At 46.1% G+C, this 20,274-nt stretch overlaps 1 protein-coding gene across 7 annotated transcripts in view; it reads left to right on the top strand.

Annotated features, from left to right (window-relative positions):
* CUX2 (cut like homeobox 2) overlaps positions 1–20,274 on the top strand; it is a 281,755-nt gene that overhangs the window by 199,294 nt on the left and 62,187 nt on the right. For all 7 annotated transcript variants that reach the window (XM_075898702.1, XM_075898705.1, XM_075898703.1 and 4 more), the window contains one exon: positions 13,560–13,638. In XM_075898702.1, the coding sequence (XP_075754817.1) occupies positions 13,560–13,638 (79 nt within the window). The remainder of the gene's footprint in view (positions 1–13,559; positions 13,639–20,274) is intronic.

A 20,274-nucleotide genomic window follows, 5' to 3' on the forward strand; every position in this document is an offset into this window, starting at 1 on the left:
CCCCAATCCTTCTACTTTCTCTCACCTTTCTTGTTTTTCAATGCATGTGAATATTTGTATTGCTTTCCAATTTTTTTTTTAAACTGTTCTTTCTTGCTTTAGGACAGACCTTACATCTTGGATCTAAATGATCACTTGAGCAGGTATCACAATCCAAAATATTTTATTCAGGTTGGGGAAGGAAATCGAACCCAGCCAGTCACATAGTAGAAAATGTCTCTATAGTGTGATATATTTTTCACACTACATGGTGATTTGAAATTGGATCTGATGGGCCAATTTCTATCCTGCAGTAAGAAAGGCATAACTGATTAAATGAAGTGACACAGGTGTACATCAGTGCTATATTAGACTATATTTCTCTCCCCATACACACAAACATTCTTGCTGCCTTTTACCTGGAGAAGGACAGCTGGCCACATTGTGCCATTGGGTTTTATGCAAAACTCCTTGCTAGTTCCAGTGAGGAGTCTTATTTAAAAGCCAGATGTTTTCAAAGATTTCCGTGCAGAGACCTATTGTGGAAATTCAGACTTTGGTGCAGCTCAGCCAATGTTATTGACCCATATAAGAAAGGAGTCCTGGGCAGGCTAGTACCCTTTATGTAAAACTCAGCCCGAGGGCCAGCCTTGAAAAAGGAAGGGTAATCCGATGAGTTGGGGTTGGTTGATTAGTCACGAGCAGCTCCATTTCAGTTACAGTCTGACATTTAACTTTTTTTTAGAGCTCAGGTAAAATACCAACCTCCAGCTCGTCACGTTCCATCCCAGCCAGTGTAATATATAATCCCCATGACTGGCCCAGCAGAGCTGCATCGGGCATTTAAATAGCTTCTCTGTGTCCATGCTCACTTGATGACTTGTATCATACTAACACATATTCCTTACGCTCTTGCTCCCCGGCTCTAGCTAAGGGAAGCCAGGAGGGTTCTCAGACAGAAGTGGCGCTGTGCAGGGAAAATCAGAGAGGGAATTTCTTCCCTATTGGGCACATTGCCACAGGTGGAGTGTTCATAAGTACTCAGTGTTGGCCTGGCTTTGTGCCCAGTGGGAATTTACCACTGACTCCCTAGGCACTTTGAGAATGTTTGAAAATGAAGTCCTAATATACAGAGGGTCAGATCTTGCTCCTGTTGATATTAATGGCAAAACTTCAGTTAACTGGGAGCAAGTGCAAGCTCCAGGTGACCAAACTTCCACCTCATCCCAAAGCAATGGGGCCAAATATTCATTATTGACCAGGAAGTGTTATTGTTTCATATTGTGCTGCATTGAGAAACTAGAAGAATTGGTCCCATGAAGCCCCAAACCTGATGCAATGTGCTGTGAAGTCAGTGTAAAGATTGCCATTGACTATGATGGGCACTGAAGGTTGGTTTCACTTTTGAGTTGGGATGTATTAGCTCTATCTTCTTTTGCTGGGTTTTCTGGTGTCACAGGGACATAGTCAACCCTAAAATTTTGACTGAGATTTTTTTTTTAAATCAGGAAAACAATTCAGGGCCAGTTTTCTAAAAGCTGATGTGTTTTAAAAAGTACTACAGGTTGAACCTCTCTAGTCTGGCACACTCTGGTCCAGCAACATCCGTGGCCCAGCATAATTTGTGCTTAGCCATGTGCCCATGGGGGTGGCCAAGTTTCTCATGGTCCCATAAAGTTTGCGGCTCCAGCCACCCATCCTGGCTCTCAGTGTTCTGTGCTGTTATTTAACTCTAATTCACCCCTAAATGTCTTCTAAGAACCTAGTAAGAATGGAAATGTTGGTAACACTGCTAGACCATATTGACCTTTCATGGTTTGGGAAATTCTTGGTTTGGCACCAGTCAGGCCCTGAGGGTGCTGGACTAGAGAGGTTCAACCTGTATTGGGATAAAAAAACTCAACAGCATCCCTAGCAGACTTTTTCAAGTGTATTTATTTATTTTGCTGATCTTCAAAACTAACAGTTCCTAACAACGTATTTTCCAAAGCAGTTTGACGGTCCATCCAAAAGGAAGGAAAGATACACTCGGAGTGTCTCCAAAAAGATTTTTTTCTGCTTTAAAAACTCAAGCAATTGTCTGATATTTAGGTGGATTATCTCTATTCGGAAAAGGTCATTTAATTTTTTTTTAGCTGACATTTCCTGAAGTTTACTAGGACTCTGAAAGAGCAGAGCCAACTACTGGCTTAAAATACCATGGATGGTAAAACTACAGTAGCATGTCAGAGCACACCTGTCACATCATTCTAGTGTGTTTCACTGGGATACTCTCAGCTCCTGCTTTTAAAAAAAAAATCTATGGATGAAATTTACTCCTTGCCCCAACAAAGTCTAAGCAAATAGTCTGGAATCTGGGGTACAGAATTCACATACATCTACAAGCCAGTAGCAAGCTGTAAAATGGGCAACTGTGGCTGCTATTTCAGATGCTGAGTTTGACTGAGATTAGGTTAAGGTGACATCTCTAAGTAGTGTACAGAAAATTAAAGCATGATGAATAGGTGGAGTCCCACAGAAAGCACATCTGAGCTATGACTGTTGAGGGGTTTTGGAGGTTCCCTGTTATTTTGCTTCCAGGGTTCAAAGCCAGTCAGAGGTCAATTTCTTGTAGCCTGAGAAGATTCTTAATGAGGTCACAGGAACTCATGTAAACTGTGCCAACGTGCTGAGAAGGCACTTCATTTTATATTCCAAGGGCTGATGGCATGGCTTCCAAGGACCTCCTCATGATGGTGGGGTGGCACACAGTCTTCTGGGGAACTTACCCCATCTTGTCCCCCAGCAGCTTCATTAACATCATTGGCCTGGACACCTTGCTGATCACATCATCTCCACTGCAGTCAGTGTCCTGTGAGTTCTATTTTGCATATGTCTTCCCAGCTTAACTGACACCACAGCCTGGCTGCAGTGCTGGGAGGAGACTCTGGCATAAGGGGCAGATGGGTGTGGCGATCACCCCTGCAGCTGATTAAACTGCTCACACTTGTACACAAGCACTCGGGGGTTCCCTGGCTTCATGGCAAACTTCACCTCCTAGTGCCTTCTGAGAAAAGATTGCTGGAACCAAGAGAGGTCTATAGAATGGCACAAGCTTCCATGGAAACAATTGAAAAACCTATAGGATGAAACCCTGGCCCCATTGCAATCATGGCAAAACCCATGATGGCATTTCACCCATCACATTTAAACCAGTGAGGTCCTTTGTATGGATTATTGGAACTAGCCCTGTGGAATTCTGGACTCTGGAAAGAATTCTCCATTAAGTCATATGGGAAGCTTTCTAGCCCTATAGTTCTTTCTTACTACAGGTCTTTTCCATAAGGGTTAAGTTTATTTAACATGTGGACACAAAATCTTTTGTATATTTCTAAGATAATGCATTGATAAATTGATTTGAAAGTTTAAAGGGCTTTGAAAATGAAAAGCATTATGGGAGCACTGCATGTCCATGTTATTTATTACTATGTTTTAATAAAGGCAGTATAAAGCTTCAGAATGCTTGCTGTAGTAATATTTAGCATTTGAGAGCTTTGCCTGAGTATTTCCATTTATTCTCTTAATTCTAATTGTCACCACTTCCCTTGCTTGCCCAGTGCCTAAGGCATGGCCTCTTGAATGCGGAGGATTCTGCCCTCCTTCACAGTGAGTTTGCGAGGATAAAATTCATTAGTGACTGTGAGGTTTCTCAAATATAGTGAGGAGGGCAATATTATATAAGTAGACAGAGTTCCTCTTAACAAAAAAACAAAATTTGTTACTCTTGTACTCTTTAACTATGTGTGTGTGTGCGCGTATGCATACGTGTGTACCCACAGGTGTATATGAGTGTGTACTGAATGATTGTGTTCTCTCCTAGAAAAAAGAAACTAGTTCAGTACTGAAAGTAAAACCCCCTATTGTGAGTGGGTTTTAACAAACCTGTTGCACAGAATCACATACTTTTTGGTTCTGACTAGAAATGAATGCTAGTCTCTTTTCCATTGGAATAGAACCAGTTTTGTGAAACCGACCAAAATGCTTCAAAAATGGAAAAGACATTGAAGCACCTGGAGCTCTTGACTGCTCTAGATCTCAAAGTGATTTCCATAACCAGGGGGGCAGCATTAACCCAGTGTTGCAGGTGGGGAGGAATGAAATGATTTTCTCAGTGAGTCAGTGGCAGAACTGGGACCAGAAAATAGGCTCTCTTGAAGCCCAGTTCATCCCCATTGGACCACCCTGGGCCCTCTTGTCAAACGTAAAACCCAAGGGGAATATGGGACTCTGTACAATTTCTGCTCTTTTCTAATTCACTGTTCCCAGGGACATGTTTATGGTGCTTATTGAACAATTGTAGAGTCAGCACTTAATAGTGTATGTAGAACAGCCTCTGAAATGGGGCTGCCTGAACATTTCCAATAAAAGTTAACGCAGGTGATTGTTTTCTCTCCAATAAGATCCCCCTACCTATTTGAAATTGAAAGGTACATGTCACTGACATGGGCCATGAGGCTGAAATGCAGGTGTTCCAAGCTTATACACCTATGTTCATGGACACACAGGGACACCGACAGCCTCCCCGGGTGAGGTGATGGTGAGGCCCAGCTCAGAATTCCCAGAATGGGTGGGGCAACAGGTGGAAGGGGCGGAGCCAGGGGCTAGCCAGCCCACCACCACTACCCCCCTCCCCTGCCAGTCCTTAGTGCCCTCAGTCAGAGCCTGGTGCCCTCCTGAAGGTTGAATGATCCAGAACCCTTTCAATCACAGGGTCCTGGAGCAACTGCCCCCTATCGGGGGACATGTTGACACAGCAGGATAAGTGACCTGTTTTCCACTTCAGCTGCAAGTGCTCAGCACCTTTGATAGCTAAGCCGTGTCTAGTGCATAGCTCAGGGGCCCAACTACGCCCTCCAAAATTAATGGAAGTCTTTCCATTGATTTCAGTGGATGCCAATCCAGCCCTCAGTATGTATTTAGGTGGCTAAAGCTAAGTCTACATTGCCCCTTTACTGTGCTTCAACTTTCTGGCTCAGGGATGTGAAAAAACACCCTCCCTCCAGCGCAGCAAATTACAGCACCATAAATCGCCTGTGTAAACTGGGTTACAGTGCTGGGACTCAAGAGTTGTGCTCCTGGTGCTGTTAGCTACTCCCCTCCTGGAAGGGGTTTACCTAGAGGGCTGAAAGAGCTCCCTCCCACTGTTCCTGCTGCAGCCACACTTTCTGTTTAAAGTGTTGCCGCCCGCGCTTTCATTTTAGACATGCAGATAAAGCCTAATTGTAGGATTACTACAGTTCAAGCTCATCATCTAATAAACCATCTTGTTAGTCTTTAAAGTGCTACATTGTCCTGCATTTTGCTACAGTTCACTGGATTGTGCAGATTAGAGATGAGAAAGACTTGGTAGATCACCACCGGAGGGATATTCTAGTGCAGAAGCATTGAAGTAGCCACTCCTGCTGTAAGAAAGAGGCTGATATCAGGGCTTTGAAAATCATCTGGAGGTGATCCGCAGCTGGGCAATGCAGAGAACAGAACTTTGAATGTACACATGCCTGTGATAGTTTTCCACTTGTGTTACTGACCCATTGCTGCAATGTTTGTGGTTTTCGCTTCTAAATACCCTGAAGCTGGATTTCTTTGTAAAATGCTAAAGAGAAAGCCCCCAAATTTCATAGATGCCGGAAGCACTAAAATAAGAAACTGGACTTGTGTATTAGATGCTAAAAAAACGCTACGACTTATGCAGTTTTAACAATAGAGAAATTATCTTTATGCTCCAGTGAGAGGCAGTTTGCTCAGGTGGCTGGTGAGTTACAAATGAATGGTTTGCTTTTGTTTTGAATGACAAGCAATTTAAATTCACTCTAGTGTAGAGGCTGGAAGCTTTTCTAGCAATGGGGGGAAAAAAATCCAACCCTCTCGCCCCTATAGACTGGTGAGCTTGCGGAGCGGCCATTGTGCAGTCGCTGGAAGTAAGGACTTAATCTGATAATTATCACATCTGTAGCTTGTGGTCAGTGTAACTGATGAGTACACCATTGCTCACAGCACTTCTGCTCCACCAGATGGGACCCGTTCAGTTTTAGCTTCAAGTATGGATATTGCTCTCTTTCTGGAGTAAACTGAAAAAACAACCAATAGTTTGGTAGCACTTTATAGACTAACAAAACATGTAGATGGTATCATGAGCTTTCGTGGACACAGCCCACTTCTTCAGAAGACCAGAGTGTTGGATATCTAGGACCAAAATAAATAGGGGAGACAGGAGATGGGGTGGAAGAAGGGAAAATTGGGAGGAGGGGGAACAAGAAAAGGCAGTGGGTAAAAAATATATCAAGGGAAAGCCGAGTCTGTACAAGATCACTGCCGTTTTTTGGGTAGAAGGCAACTATTAAGACAAATAAGTAGCTCTTTGTTTTGTTTTCTAATGTGGCTATCTAAAGTCAGACAACAAAATCCATGGTTAGACATTGAGCTGAAACTTGGGAGATCCTGCACCTGTTCCAAGATTTAGTGCAGGCTTCCTGGAGGACTTTGGCAAGTCATTGAGGCCCAGTTCAGCAAAGCACTTTAGAATGGGCTTAAGGCCCAGAACTACAAAGGAGATTAGGCTCCTATCTGCCAGGAAGCAAGGATTCTAAATCCCTTCATGGATCTGATGAGGCTGAGAACCTAACTTCTCCATGCCTCAGTCTTCCCCATCAGTGAAATGGGAGTAATAATACTTTCTACTCCAGGATAATTGAAGAAAGTAAATAAGATAGTGTTATTTTCTCCTCATAACACAAGAAGTAGGGGGTCACCAAATGAAATTAAATATGTAGCAGTTTTAAAACAAACCAAAGGAAGTTTTTCTTCACACAGTGCATACTCCACTTGTGGAACTCCTTGCCAGAGGATGTTGTAAAGGCCAAGACAACAAGGGTTCAAAAAAGAAGTAGATACATTCATGGAGGATAGGTTCATCAATGGCTATTAGCCAGGATGGAAAGGAATGGTGTCCCTAGCCTCTGCCGGAAGCTGAGAATGAGAGGCAGGAGATGGATCAATTGATGATTCCCTGTTCTGTTCATTCCCCCTGGGGCACCAGGCCTTGGCCACTGCTGGCAGACAGGACACTGGGCTAGATGGAACTTTGGTCTGAACCCGTATGGCCGCTCTTATGTAAATACATTAAAATCATTGCAGCTCTCAGGTACTCCAGCAACGAGCACCCTAGAAAACCCTCTCTGCTACAGATAAATCAGTGTGTTCTGTTGTTATCAGAAGGTCTAAATACCCTGGTACACTTCCATTTACTCGCCTAACTGCCACTTTAATCTGACATACTCGGTCCATGTAACTGACCCAGGACCTTGCCAGCCAGTCAGTGGCAGAGAGAGAATGAGAACCCTCTGATTCCAGACTCCCAGCCTCATTCTTCTCTCATTAAACCAGGCAGGCTGCAATGAGCTGGACCTTCAGTACCCTGAGGTGGTGTATGTGGCCAGCCAGAGACCAGCCCCGTCTCACTCATCACTGTGGTTTCAGCCTTTTCCCCTAACTTTGGTTACAAATTTACGGCCTGATCTGCCCCCCACCTCAGCTGTCTGCTTAGATGCTACTCCTGGCAGCATCAGAGACAGTCCTAGCGAGTCAGGTGTTTGTTGATTATGCAATTCCAAGCAGTGCTGACGCACACATCCTCCCTACAGTTGTCAGAGACCAGTGCAGTTCTTGGCCCTTGTGCCAAAACCCTTCTTGGTTCCATGTCTGTGGCTTGCGCGAAAGCCATCTGGTAGCACAGAGATCCTCTACGGAAGAGGCTATTTGCCTTTCCAGGTTCCGTAATTTTAACCTATTTTTCTGCCTCTATCCAAGTGCTAGAAGGTGACAGATTATGCTCTTGCATCAGCTAAAGCAAGGCAAGGCACTGGAGGTCTCACTGGAAAATCCATTGGGGAGAACGTGAAAGTTCTGAACAAAGTCACTTTGACCCAAATCCTCTGGCTGTTTAGGTGCTTACTTCCTACTGATTTTGATGGAAGTGAGATACCTAAAAACCTGTAAAGAGTCAGGACCTTAGTGAACAAAGAGCTCTGCAGCGAGGTGGGGGTAGGTGGAAAAACCCAGAAGGATAGTGTAGGCAAATGATGAAAAATTAACTGACCTGAAAGATTCATGCTCATCAATGTTACATGGGGACATTGTGGCAGACTAATATATTGGTCTGTTATTAGCCAGGCAAGGCAGCAGATCTTAGTTACTTCTGGCCATAGCCTCTTGCCAGATGGGGCCAAGGCAGATGGGGGTGGCCCCCTTGGTTTGTGAGGACTAGGAGCAAAGGCCCAGAGAGCTGGGTTCTCTGCAATCCCATCCTGACCTGCAGATGTCAGTGTGGCCCAGGCTTTTCAGTATGTGCATTGGTGGACCCAGTTCAGCAGCCAGCTGTTGAAATAAAAGATGAAATTCTTATTTCTTATTTAAGCTGCAGCATTAAATTATAATTTTCATTTACTCAAAGCGCATCAATGATTTATCTTGGCGTGACATTACTGTAGTGTTAGAAATTTAGCTGCAGGCAAAGGACGTGGGGTGTGGATCCTGCACCCAGCATAAACTCATTACTTTATTCCAGTTCCACAGCCTCCTCCCTCCTTGCTGCCCTTCGGGCACTTGGGACCTCCTGCCACTGAGGGGGCAGCAGAGAAGTATGGGGAGGAAATGGGACAGAGGCTGCAGAACAACTGCCAGACTTGTTCCAACCTCCTGAAATTTCTCTGCCAGCTTATGCTGTTGTGGTCATTATGATATTCATGGTACAGTAGTGCTTGGAGCTGTGATCTCATTTGGGCAGTGTTGCCCTTGGCACTGTACAAACTAATAGTCAGACATGGCCCTGCCTCTGCCTGAAGTCTAAGTAGACTGAAAAAACAACAGTAGCATGGTTATGATTGTCCCTGTCTTGTACAGAAAGAAGTGACTTGACCAAGATCACACAGTGAACCTGTGGCAGAGCTGTGTACTGGTCTCTCAAATTCCAGTGCAGTGTGGTGCCTTAACTGTTCAATAAGTTTGGCTTACCTGAGCCCTCTCTTGGGTTTCTGGCCAGTGTGTGCAAGTCTAGCTCCTGGCTCTAATGATGGTGCATAATGTCTGGAATGGAAGCAGTGTTCCCTGTTAGCCAGGGGTAGACAATAATTTTTGAAAGGGAGCCACTTTACAAAGTTCAGAAGTGTCCGTGGGCCATCCCGGAAGGGGTGGGAGCCTTGGGTGTAAGGGACAGGGTCATGCTGTAAAAAGATGCCAATATGTTTTTTACACAACAAAGTAATTCAAATATAATAATCATTAACTGCATACAACATTATCCAAAGATTATCATAGAAAGTAATACTTGTAAAATGTGTAGTAACATTTTAGTGTTACTAAAAGTGGGTCTGGCCCACAAAAGCTCATCACCTAATAAACCATCTTGTTAGTCTTTAAAGTGCTGCATAGTCTTGTCTTTTGTTTCAGCAAGACCAGACTAACACGGCTATATTTCTATTACTAACATTATGAGAACACTTGTAACATTTGTAATAACTACAACACTAACACTAATCATAGGGCACTGAAAATTAGTACTTAGTCCTGCCATGAGTGTAGGGGACTAAACTAAATGACTTTGAGGCCCCTTCCAGCCCTATGATTCCATGAAATAGTATCCAAGTCCCTGTTTTTCTTCCCCCCACACTAAGTATATTCAGTTAGGGTTTATGGGTTACAAAAGATTCCCCCCCTTGACTATAAAAATGGCATCTAGATATTTTAATCAAAACCAGTTATAATGAAATAGGTTGGTTATTGGTTTATCTGAGGGATCCTGCATCCCTGGCAATGCGCTAGAGGTGTGGGGAGCTGCGAGCCCTTTCAGCTGTTCCTCTAAAGGGCTCTTGTGTTCCCCAAGCCACTAGGGTTGCCTGACAGGCACTGGGAAGGTGCCAGCCCTTTAAATAGAAACACTTAAAAGGGCTTTCAGCTCCACTGGCCTCTAATGCAGTTGGGAGGGAGTCAGCAATTCAAGCCCTTTTAAGTGCTTCTATTGAAAAGGCTTGTTGCCTTCCCCACCACTGTCAAGCAATGCTTGCCTAGCAGCCTGGGGGAACAGGAGAATAGACCCAGCTGAGAGGGCTCGCAGCTCCTGCTCCGCTGGCGCATTGCTAGGGAGCCAGAGACTCCAGCCCTTGCAGCTGTTTCCATTTAAGGGGCTTGAGTCTTCCCTTCCCCTGCTGCCCAAGGCTGGGGAAGACGGGAGCACTTTAAACAGAAGCAGTTAGAAGGGCTTACGTTCCTCTCCTGTTCCCAGGCAATGAGCTGGGGGTGGCACCAGACCCGGCTGGCTAAGAGGCTTTTGCCCACTCCCTGCTGTAGAGGAACGCACTGACAGGTTGGCTTTGCTAGAAGGCGCTCAGTATTGGCACCTTACCAGGTTCTTCTAAGTTGGGTTCTTTGTGTTGTTGCCTCTGCAGCGAGGGTGCCCATGTGGGGAGCCTGATAGGTCCCAGTGAGAGCTTGTATCTTTCAGAAGACGAGAGCCAGGAATCAGCCAATGAAATGAATAGGCAGCAGGTGTAAAACAAACAGGCAGAAGTACTTCAGACAGGATGCTGTCAACCTGTTGAACTCCTTGCCAGGGGATGTTGTGAAGGCCAAAATTATAACTGGATTCAAAAAAGAACTAGATAAGTTCATGAAGTGCATCAATAGCTATTAGCCAACATGTTCAGGGAAGAATGAGGAAGAAGGGCTCTTGCGCAAAAGGGATTTTTTGCACAAAAAGGAGCCGTCTAAACGGCGCTTTTTTGCACAAAAACCTCTTACACAAAGGGGATCCGAGGAGGAAATGCAAATGAGAGCACAACATACACACTCCATTTGCATTTCCACTTGATGAAAAGGATGGTCGTATAGACGTAGCTGGAGTGTCCTTTCTCACTGCTCCAAAGTTCCATTCCCAGTAGCTGCCAGAGAGAAGAGACCCCGATGGGAGTGGTGTACAGAGAACTGACACATAGTGAAGCCGTCTTCTGAGTCAGTCAGCTGCTCTGATGGATGCAAAAGAGACGTGAAAGCAGGGGGAAGACATTGAGTCTGTTTCAAAATGTGCAGGCCCCCAGTGTGACCTCATGTCCCCTCTGTCTACCTTCAAGATGGTGCTAGCACTTCCCAAATGCTTTTAACCTCATAGCACCCCGGAGGACAGGGCAAGGCTATTATCCCCCGTTATGCAGTTGAAGAGACAAGGCACAGATCCTCAGAGGTGTTTAAGCTTTTAACTTCCATTGATTTCAATGGAGCATTAATTTCTGCCAGGATCTGGACCATAAAGGCTAAGTGACTTGCCTCTGGTCTCAGGGGAAGTCTGTGGAAGAACCCATACCCGACTCCCTATCTGTATTACAGGGATAATAGCAGTTCAGTGAAATGTTCTGCACACATCCGATGAAAGGTGCTAGACACACATCAAGCAATGCTATCATTCATCCTGATATAGAACCCTTATCCGCAGCATTTTATAAAGCACCCGTGAGGCCCGTTCCTGGAAATATCCCTTCCCTTGCTCACAGGTCAATATGCCAGTCTCTCTTTCAACTCAGGTCACCTAGACCATTTAATAGCATGACACCGTGCAAAGCATTTGGCAGAGGGGCAATACATGTGAACGTTGCTGTGCCTTCAGGGTTTCCACTCAGTGGGAGGTGGCAAAACATAGAAAGGTGAAAAGCAGGCAAGATGGTGGGACAGGTTTGTGTGTTGTAAACTGACCCACCGGACCTAGGAAATATACACCATGTTTTGTCTTATTCAGAGTTTTCTCTCTCCATGTCTCTGTGGAATCTAAGCACTGCATGGGTCAGTGAGGCCAGCACAGCGAGATGCATAGTCAACTTTGTGAAATCTTTTTCTCTTGTTACTTCTCTGGTCATTTCTTCTCCCACCCTAATTCCCTGCCATTGCAATTACAGCAGAAAAACTTGATCTCCTGCAGCATGCCCTAAAGGTGCTCCTACTCTGCGTTACTCTGTTGTTATGGTCTTAAAGTCGTTGGGAACCTCTGGTACAAATAATTCCTAGAGTAAGCCAGAAAAAAACAACCCAGCAATCAGAACTTATGATCAGAAGTGGAACCAAGCAATAAAACAAAGGGTCAAAAGGCTGTTAAGTGTTACAGTCTTGTTTAGTGGTTAGACTCGTTAGAGGACAGACCCGGCAGCTTTACAGTGAAGGGAGTTGCACAGCTCCAGCAGTATAAGGAGAAGGTAGGTGGTAATTATTAACACTTCCTAGCGGGGCATGGATTCTGACTTCAGTTATATTTGTGCCCTTCTGGAGCAACCCCCCTGCAATCCAGGCAGGAAGATCTGTCTGTGGCTTAGCTAGAGTCACTCCAGATAATAATAATTAACTGTATACAACAGGCCTGCACAACTTGGAAAGCGGCGAGGGCCATATTACCCCAAAGAAAACAGCTGCGGGCCGCAAGTAGGGTTGCCAGCCAAAACAAAAAACAAAAAAACCCATGCGTGTCGGGCATACAAAAAAAACCCCGCTCCGCCCAGCTTCAGCATGCAACCACAGGAGGTGCCACCAGGCTTCTGTCCACTGCCCAGCCAGAAATTCAGAAAATACCGGAAATTGCACATGTCCGATATTTTCTGATTTTTTTTACCAGACAGCACAAATACCGGACTGTCTGGTAGAAAACCGGACACCTGGCAACCCTAGCCACATGGGTAGGTTTCGGGGCTGGGGTGATAATTTATTAAGAATTTTACAATTAAATCAAGCCTGCACAACACACGGCTCCCAATGCTCTTACCCTCTCCTCTCCCAGCATCACCCTGTCCCCCCTCCCACTGACACCTCCCCTCTTCCCTTTTCCTCAGTGTCTGCACTTGGCCCCCGGCATTTGTCTCTCCTGCACCCTGTCTCTTGGTGCCTTCCCCTTTCTCCTGACCTGCCCCCCTCTCCTCAGCACAAGCCCCTCCCCTCCCCTACCTGGCTTCTGCCTTCCAGGTTGCAGGGTTGCCGGAGCCTTTTTGAATCCAGCGGTCGCCAGCCATGACATCACGACGCCACATCACGCCAGCATCCTGGCGTCTGCCAGTGTCCCACCATCTGGCTCGCGCCCTGCCTCTTCGCACCAGAGCTGCACGCAGGCAGCCTGGTGGCAAGAATTGCTGCACTTCCCCCTCCCCGGCAGTGCTCCGCTCCTCTACCCAGCCACAGAGGGAGGCCATGTTGCCCGTAGTCATCACGGGCCACACAGTGAGCCACTGCAGGCCGCATGCGGCCCACGGGCTAAATGTTGTTCTGGCCTGGCATACAGCATTATCCAAAAGGCAACACTTGTAAAATGTGTAATAACACTACCATTTTGAGAACACTTGTAACATTTGTAAAACTACAACACTAACATGAAACATAGGGCACCGAAAAATAATACTTAGTCCTGCCATGAGTGTAATCCTGGACAGTTGAGCTGAGACCAGATCCTAGTCCTCAACCGTTTCTTCTCTTTAAAGCCCTGGTGTTGCATGTCCTCACCTCGTATTTTTATTTTCCCTCAGGTGATTGCACTTAGTAAAAGAAGCAAGGAGGCTGAGACGGCTTTCCTCAGTGTTTACAAGCAATTAATTGGAGCACCAGGTAAGGAACGCTTTGGCTACTTAGCTGCATAATTAATGCTAAGAACCAACGGAGGCTCCGGAGCAGCCAATATAAACATGGATGGTTGTGAACGCTGCATGCCACAGCATCCTTGCCCTGTCCTGGTGCCCAGGGCTTTCTGCAGCTCTATCTCTCACGCTATACATCTCTCCAGAATCTGACCAGAATCACTCCCTCAGGGTTCGCTCTTCCTGTGTCACAGCTGGGATGGTGGCGACTTGTTTTTTCCATGTTATTTTTGAGATCCAAGTGGAACAGAGAAGTAGAAGCATCTTTTGCCATCCTTGTATTTGGCGCCTGAGACAAATGCCTCTTGACTTTAAAATAGGAATACATTTGCTCAGCCCTTGTAATGACACTGCTCCTATCCCCAGTTGTGTGTTTGACGGTAAGTTAACCACGGTGACAGCGCTCCTTTACAGCACAGCTCCCGACAAGGCAATGTAGCGTGCATAGGGACATCCAACTAACCCTATGCCTTACACTGTTCATGCCCTCTGAGCTCTTTTGAAAGGGGAGCTAATCGAGAGTGACCCCATGGTTAACATACAGTAACTTGGCCTCTTTAGCCTAGAGTAATCTGTCAGCCCTCCATGCTCACTAATAACAATGATTTCTAGCACAGGGTCACACAGCACTGTCCTACCAGTATTCCCACAGCCTCACCAAATCCTGCTTGTTGGCTCACTCAGGGCAATTAGTGTTTGATGGGAAAGGAAAATAACATTTGGGGTGGGTTTTTTTTTTCCTTTCAGTCTTATCACTGTGGCTGAGCAGACTATGTGCCTGGACTGATAAATGTTCACTGTTGGTTAGGAAGCCTGTGTTGTCTCCATATAATAGATGGGAAAATTGAGGCACAGCGGAGTTAAGCGACATGGCAAAGTCCAGCGGCAGAGCAAGGCCTGGCATCCTCACTCTTGGCCAACCAGCAGGCAGCTCAGCCTCCTGCCCAATTTGTTGTGGATGGAGCGAAGCAGTGGTTAGGAGGATGAAATAGCCTTCAGGCTTCTGAGGATCTAATCCCCATTCTGGGAAAGAACTAGAGGCTCTGTGTAGCATGGACTCTGTCTTACCTTAATCAGGCTGTGATCCCACGGATGGATTTGTTGCCCTGCAAAGAAGGACTGGCCTCTATTTTGAATTGACTAGTAACTCCTAATGGAAAGTCCCATGTGTCCTGCCACAAGTCCCTTTGCTTTGTGCTCGCCGGCGCAGAATCTGGCAGGAAGGAGTCTCCCAGTAACAAGGAAACAGCGGCGCTGTCAACAGCTTAGAGGATGAAGAGCCCTCGCTGCCAGCAAGGTGCAGGAGGGCTCTGGCAGGGGCACTAATTCATCGGGCAGACATTTAGGAATAACAAAATGTTTTAATGATTTCTTCGGGGAATTCAGGAGACACATTTTTGTCCTCATTACATTTTACCCTGCATGGCGAGAACGAAATGTCAGAGCCATTTCCAGCTCCAGGACCTATTCACTCGCAGACCCCACCTCGCGCCTGTAATTTTAGTCCTCTCGACACATGCTTTGACAGGCAGATTCTGTGCCGAATACTTTCGCAGTGGCGCACAAGTCCTGATTCAACGGTTTTGTTTTGAATGGCTGCTGTCAACCCGGCGGAGGCTGATTGCTCAGCGAGTATTTTGATAAGTGAGCGGGGCTGTGGGGCTGCAATTAGGAGAGAAGACCGTAAATCTTTTCGATATTGTTCACACAGATGTGGCATGAAGTGATGGGGGGGGAGTAGTAAAATGTGTTAAAAGCATAATTATTGTCATTGTTGCTGAGGAGGATTTGATTTAAGCCTCTCTTTGAGTGGTCTAGCAGGGGTGGCTGGTTCCTCTCTTGCATTGGGCACACCCACGAGGCATGGACCCAGGCTGGAAGGAAAGGGGTGGTTAGCAGAGGGCTGGGGAGAAGCAGGTAAAAGCATGGGCTGAAGAAGTGGAAGCTTCAGGGAGATTAGGGAGTACTGTCTCTGTTGAGGATTTGCCTCCATTTCAGCCAGCGGCATTGGTGAAACTTTGATGAAGGCAGGAGCAGCCACTGTTTGCACTGGCCACGTGGAGAACGGTTTCCAGCAAGGCCATGCTTTGTCAGTGCAACTAGCATCTGTGCCTCTTTATACTCATGGTTGAGATCAGAGCAGATCCCTGGTGTAGACCAGGCCTGATAGGTACTCACCTTCAAAATAATGGGAGCGAAGCTGTTGGAAAAATGTTTAGCTCAGAAGTACTCTCACGCTCGTCAATTTTGCACATCTTTGATCGCTGTAATTGTGTCAGCCTATGCGCGACTCAGACCTTAATCCCAAATTCTGCCCCTTCCTCTTGTCCTGAGGGGCTTCTTATGGTTCTGCTGTGCAGGGGGATTTACCTTCTCCTACCACTGCAGGAGCTGCCAAGAACACAGGGGCGATGAATCTGCCACCCTGTGGTTCCTCCAGCCATTGACTCTTACCCTGGGGGTGCCAGGAGTCTACTGCCTGTACATGGGCAGGTGGGGGAACTGCCATGGTCTTGCTATCACTTTGTGGTGACCTTGTGAGCCAGAGATCACCATCGGTCCTCACTGAGTGATTAGGAGTAGGTACTAGGAATAGTATTTCCCATTGGGAGGATACACTGAGCTGCTAGAGGCTAAGGAAAGTGACATACTTCCCCCTGCTCACCCCCCTACAGAGCCGTGTGCTCAGCAGAGGCGAGTCTGGATCTGGAAGGGATTCCATGTGACGCACCTGACCCCGTCTGTGCAGGGAGCAGCGCTGTGTCACTCAGACTAATGCCAGATTTGTTAACTTTCTGCAGCAATGCTGTGTGACAGGCTTCTGTCCATGTAGGGGGGCAGGGAGCTGAAAGGGAGCTATTGGACTCTGCCAGTGAGCTGCTGGAGATGACAGGAGTTGTGGGACCATCCCAGAGAGAACCCTGCAGTTGGGAAACTGGGAAATGCCCTGTAGGGGGTCAGCCATCAGCAACAGGGGGAAAGGTCTCACAGTCAGCTGCATGGAGAAAGGAAGAACGAGGGTCCAATCCCACAGTCCGTCTTCGGGCAGGACTTCCCTGTCAATGGGACTGTTTGCCCAAGCTAGGGGTTACCTTTGTTTGGGCTTTAAGTGGTAAGCCCCAGTGGGAGTTAGTAGGTTTAACCTCAGTGGCCTGCAGGACTGGGCTCAAAGGGGAAGCAGTCCTGAGGGAGTGGGCTGGCTCCAGGGATTCAGCAATTCTTCTGCTAGGTGGGAGGAGAGACGAAGGAGGTTTTGGCAGTGGGAGCAGTCATGGGTGCAGGCCTGGGTGGGGGGAAGCGCGGAGACCATGGAATAATTAAAAGCAGGAGGCTCTGGACTGGGTCTCAGCGAATGCGGCTCTCCCTTCCTGCCAGTCCCAATGATCCAGCCGTTGGGAGTCCCTCCAAAGTGCGGTGTGCGGTGTCATTTGCTGGAGATGCGTCACTGTTCTGCAGCTGCTTCACGCGGCTCCACGGCAACTTTGATGCAATGTGTAATTAGACGTTAACTAGAGTAATGTTCCATGAGTATCACATGGAGCTGGAATGTTTCAGGACCCAGGAAGGCAAATGAATTATTCAGTGAATAACTCAGGTAAGAACAGCAAAGCCGAGTGGAAAATAAAACCCCAAAATCCAGGGCAGTGGGAACCAAAATGTTGTATGAGAAACATCAGGCCAAATTCAGCTCTGTGCCTCTCTCTGCGTTGGCGTCAGTGGGAATGGCCAGTGTCTGAACATCAGCTGAATGTTAATGCTGGCCTCTCTTGGGCCTTGTATTCATCAAAGCTAGGGGATTGCTCAGCTCACCTTCCCGCACTGGCCCTTTTACCCTTCAGGGGTCCCATCCATCACAAGGGCTTCAGTGTCTCAGAGGGCACACCTTGCAGTTGCTGACAAAATGTAGATTAAAAGGTCTAAGTTACGGGGCCCACTCCGGAGGTCCTTGTTCAGTCTGGATTCAGCCTCTTGTCAGGCACAATTCTCAGCGGTGCCCCTGGGGCCAAATTCTGTCTGCAGGAAGTGCTTTGCTTTTATGGTACTGCAAGAACAGTCAGGTATGGCCCTTCATCATCCCGAACACAGGCTTGAGAGGGGACCAAACCAAGACCCTGCTTCTGCTCCTGGCCATGGCCACTTCCAGAATCGGGGCCCAAAGCCCTGATGGAGGATGCCCCTGACAGAATCAAAATGAGAAATCTACTGCTATCCTTCACTCAGAGGCATGCGGGGTCTGTGCCCCTCCTCTCTCCATTGTAGACAGCTCCAGACTTTCAGCTCAGAGCCATGCTGTGTGAGGCCATCCCTTATCAACACTTTGTTTCCCCAAACATGCTCACATCCCCTGCGGGAGTGTTGGTCTCACTGCAGTAGATTGTGCAAAGGGAACTTGTCTTTTCTTTACCAGGGAATTGGGTTTCCTGCAAGCATTACCAATATTTTCTACGGAAGCCAGAAAAACAACTCTTTGTGGCTGCGCTGACTTTCCCAGTTATGAATGCTAAAATAATATGCCATAGCACCAGCTAGTGGTTGTATTTGGCATATGTGATTTAAGAAAAATTCCGGGCCAATTTTTATGTTTAAAAAAGACTAGGTTTTGCATCCAAGTATTTTTTTTAAAAAGAAGATTAGTTGGTTTGTAAGGCTAGACATTAATGAAATTGAAGTGAATTAGTCATTTAATTAAACATCATGGGCACAAAGAGGTTAGCAATTGCCATGCAAAGCCAATATCATTTTAATCCGTGCTTTGTTTTCATGGGGCTGGTCCTGCAAACACTGATGCATGCTGCTTATTTTGCCAGCATGGGTTGTCTCACTCATTAGTAGAATTACACACCTGTGGAGGTGTTTGCAGGATCTGGTCCATACTCAGTAGCAGAACTCTTCACATGCCAGAGACTGGGACAGAAGGCAGGGGGGAAGAGGATTAATGTGCCACACACCTAAGACAAGAGACACACTGAAATATTCTTCCCATATCCTGAGTTCTGTTCCTTTTAGTGGGAATGGCTTTTCCTAAGAGCCCAGCCTCATGCTTCCTCATTTCCAATGTAAATTGTTCCCAACAATAAAAAGGTCCAACCCTGCCTCACCTAGGTCAGTGGGAAGTTTGCCATTAATTTCACTGGGCAGCCAACTGACTTGACGTGCAAGATGTGCGAAATGGGTTGACTGAACGGCACACTGGGACTATGGTGACATTACGTCCCTTGAAATGCAGGGCATCTGAGAGCTGGCTGGACCGTTAGGAGGTGTTCGCCAAATTAAAGAATAGATTCAGTTTCACACCTGAATTTAAAATTTAGATCTGAGGCAAGTTGATTTTATTGCCTCTGCTGCCTACATGCGAACCCGCTGTTGAGCCCACAGATGACCTAAAAACCTCACTTCTCGCTAGCAGGGAGGCGATGGTGGTACGTTGTTTTTAAGCTCAACTGTATTCTTTGGTATTGCCAGGTCCAGAAATATATAATCAAAATGCGAACAGCTCACAACTGAAGAGGAAATGTTTAGAAAATATGTCATTTTTATTTCAGCAAAGGCATGCTTGCTGAAAGAAGCTAGATGGAAATGCTGATACAGGCAAATCTCCATCGCAGTTTTATTACACAATATAAAGGCATACATTTTTTGCTATTACATTATTTCTTGTTAAGAAGAGTCAGAGGAATTTGCCACCACAGATTGGATCAAGGATCTGTCTAGCTTTTTATTCGGCATTGAATGTTCCCTGGTGCTTACAGCACGAGGCAAGAAGAGACTCTCTTGACAATACACCAAACCAGTATGAACAGTGGGCGTGAGGTGAGAAATCCTTCACAACCCAGCAGTCTATCATCTTAGGCCCCGGAGCATCAGGTTTAATTACCTATATCGTTATCTTAACGTGCGTAGCTGCAAATGTTATTAATGGCTATAAAATTATCCTTTTTTAAAATCAGCCATGCTATGTGTCTTCAGATGATGACCCTTTATAGCTGTGAATTCCACAGGTGGCCTCTATGCTACAGGAAGGCATGGCTTCCTTTTATTGGTGCTAAATTTATGGTCCTCTGATTTCATGGAGTGTCAGTTTCCTCCGACATTTGCCAGGGTAAGATGCAAGGGATAATTCCTCCTGGGCCGCGGCTAAGCAGGAATCTTTAGTAAAGTCTCCCCTTGTTTCTTTACTGTATCTTCAGGGGTAGCCGAGTTAGTCTGTACAGGATAAACTTAAAAAACAACAAATGGTCTGGTAGCACTTTATTAGACTAACAAAACATGTAGATGGTATCATGAGCTTTTGGGGGCACAGCCCACTTCTTCAGATGACCGGAGCTTGTTTTGTTAGTCTATAAAGTGCTACTTTTACCAGACCATTTGTTGATTTTTAAGTTTATTTTTTACTGTAGTTTCTTTGTCCAGGGATAATCCATCATTTATACCGATGAATCAGATGTATTCAGGGCTCATACACAGCAATGTGATGCTCTTCTGTAGTTGCCTTCAGTCCAAGGATATCAACGTGCTTTATAAACCTTATTTGTAGTTATTTAGTTAGATGTTTAAAAATGACAAAGATGCCTATCCAAGGCTCAGGACACCCAAGATGTCATTACTG

The sequence above is a fragment of the Pelodiscus sinensis genome, chromosome 15 (genome assembly GCF_049634645.1).
Source record: "Pelodiscus sinensis isolate JC-2024 chromosome 15, ASM4963464v1, whole genome shotgun sequence".
NCBI lineage: Eukaryota > Metazoa > Chordata > Testudines > Trionychidae > Pelodiscus > Pelodiscus sinensis.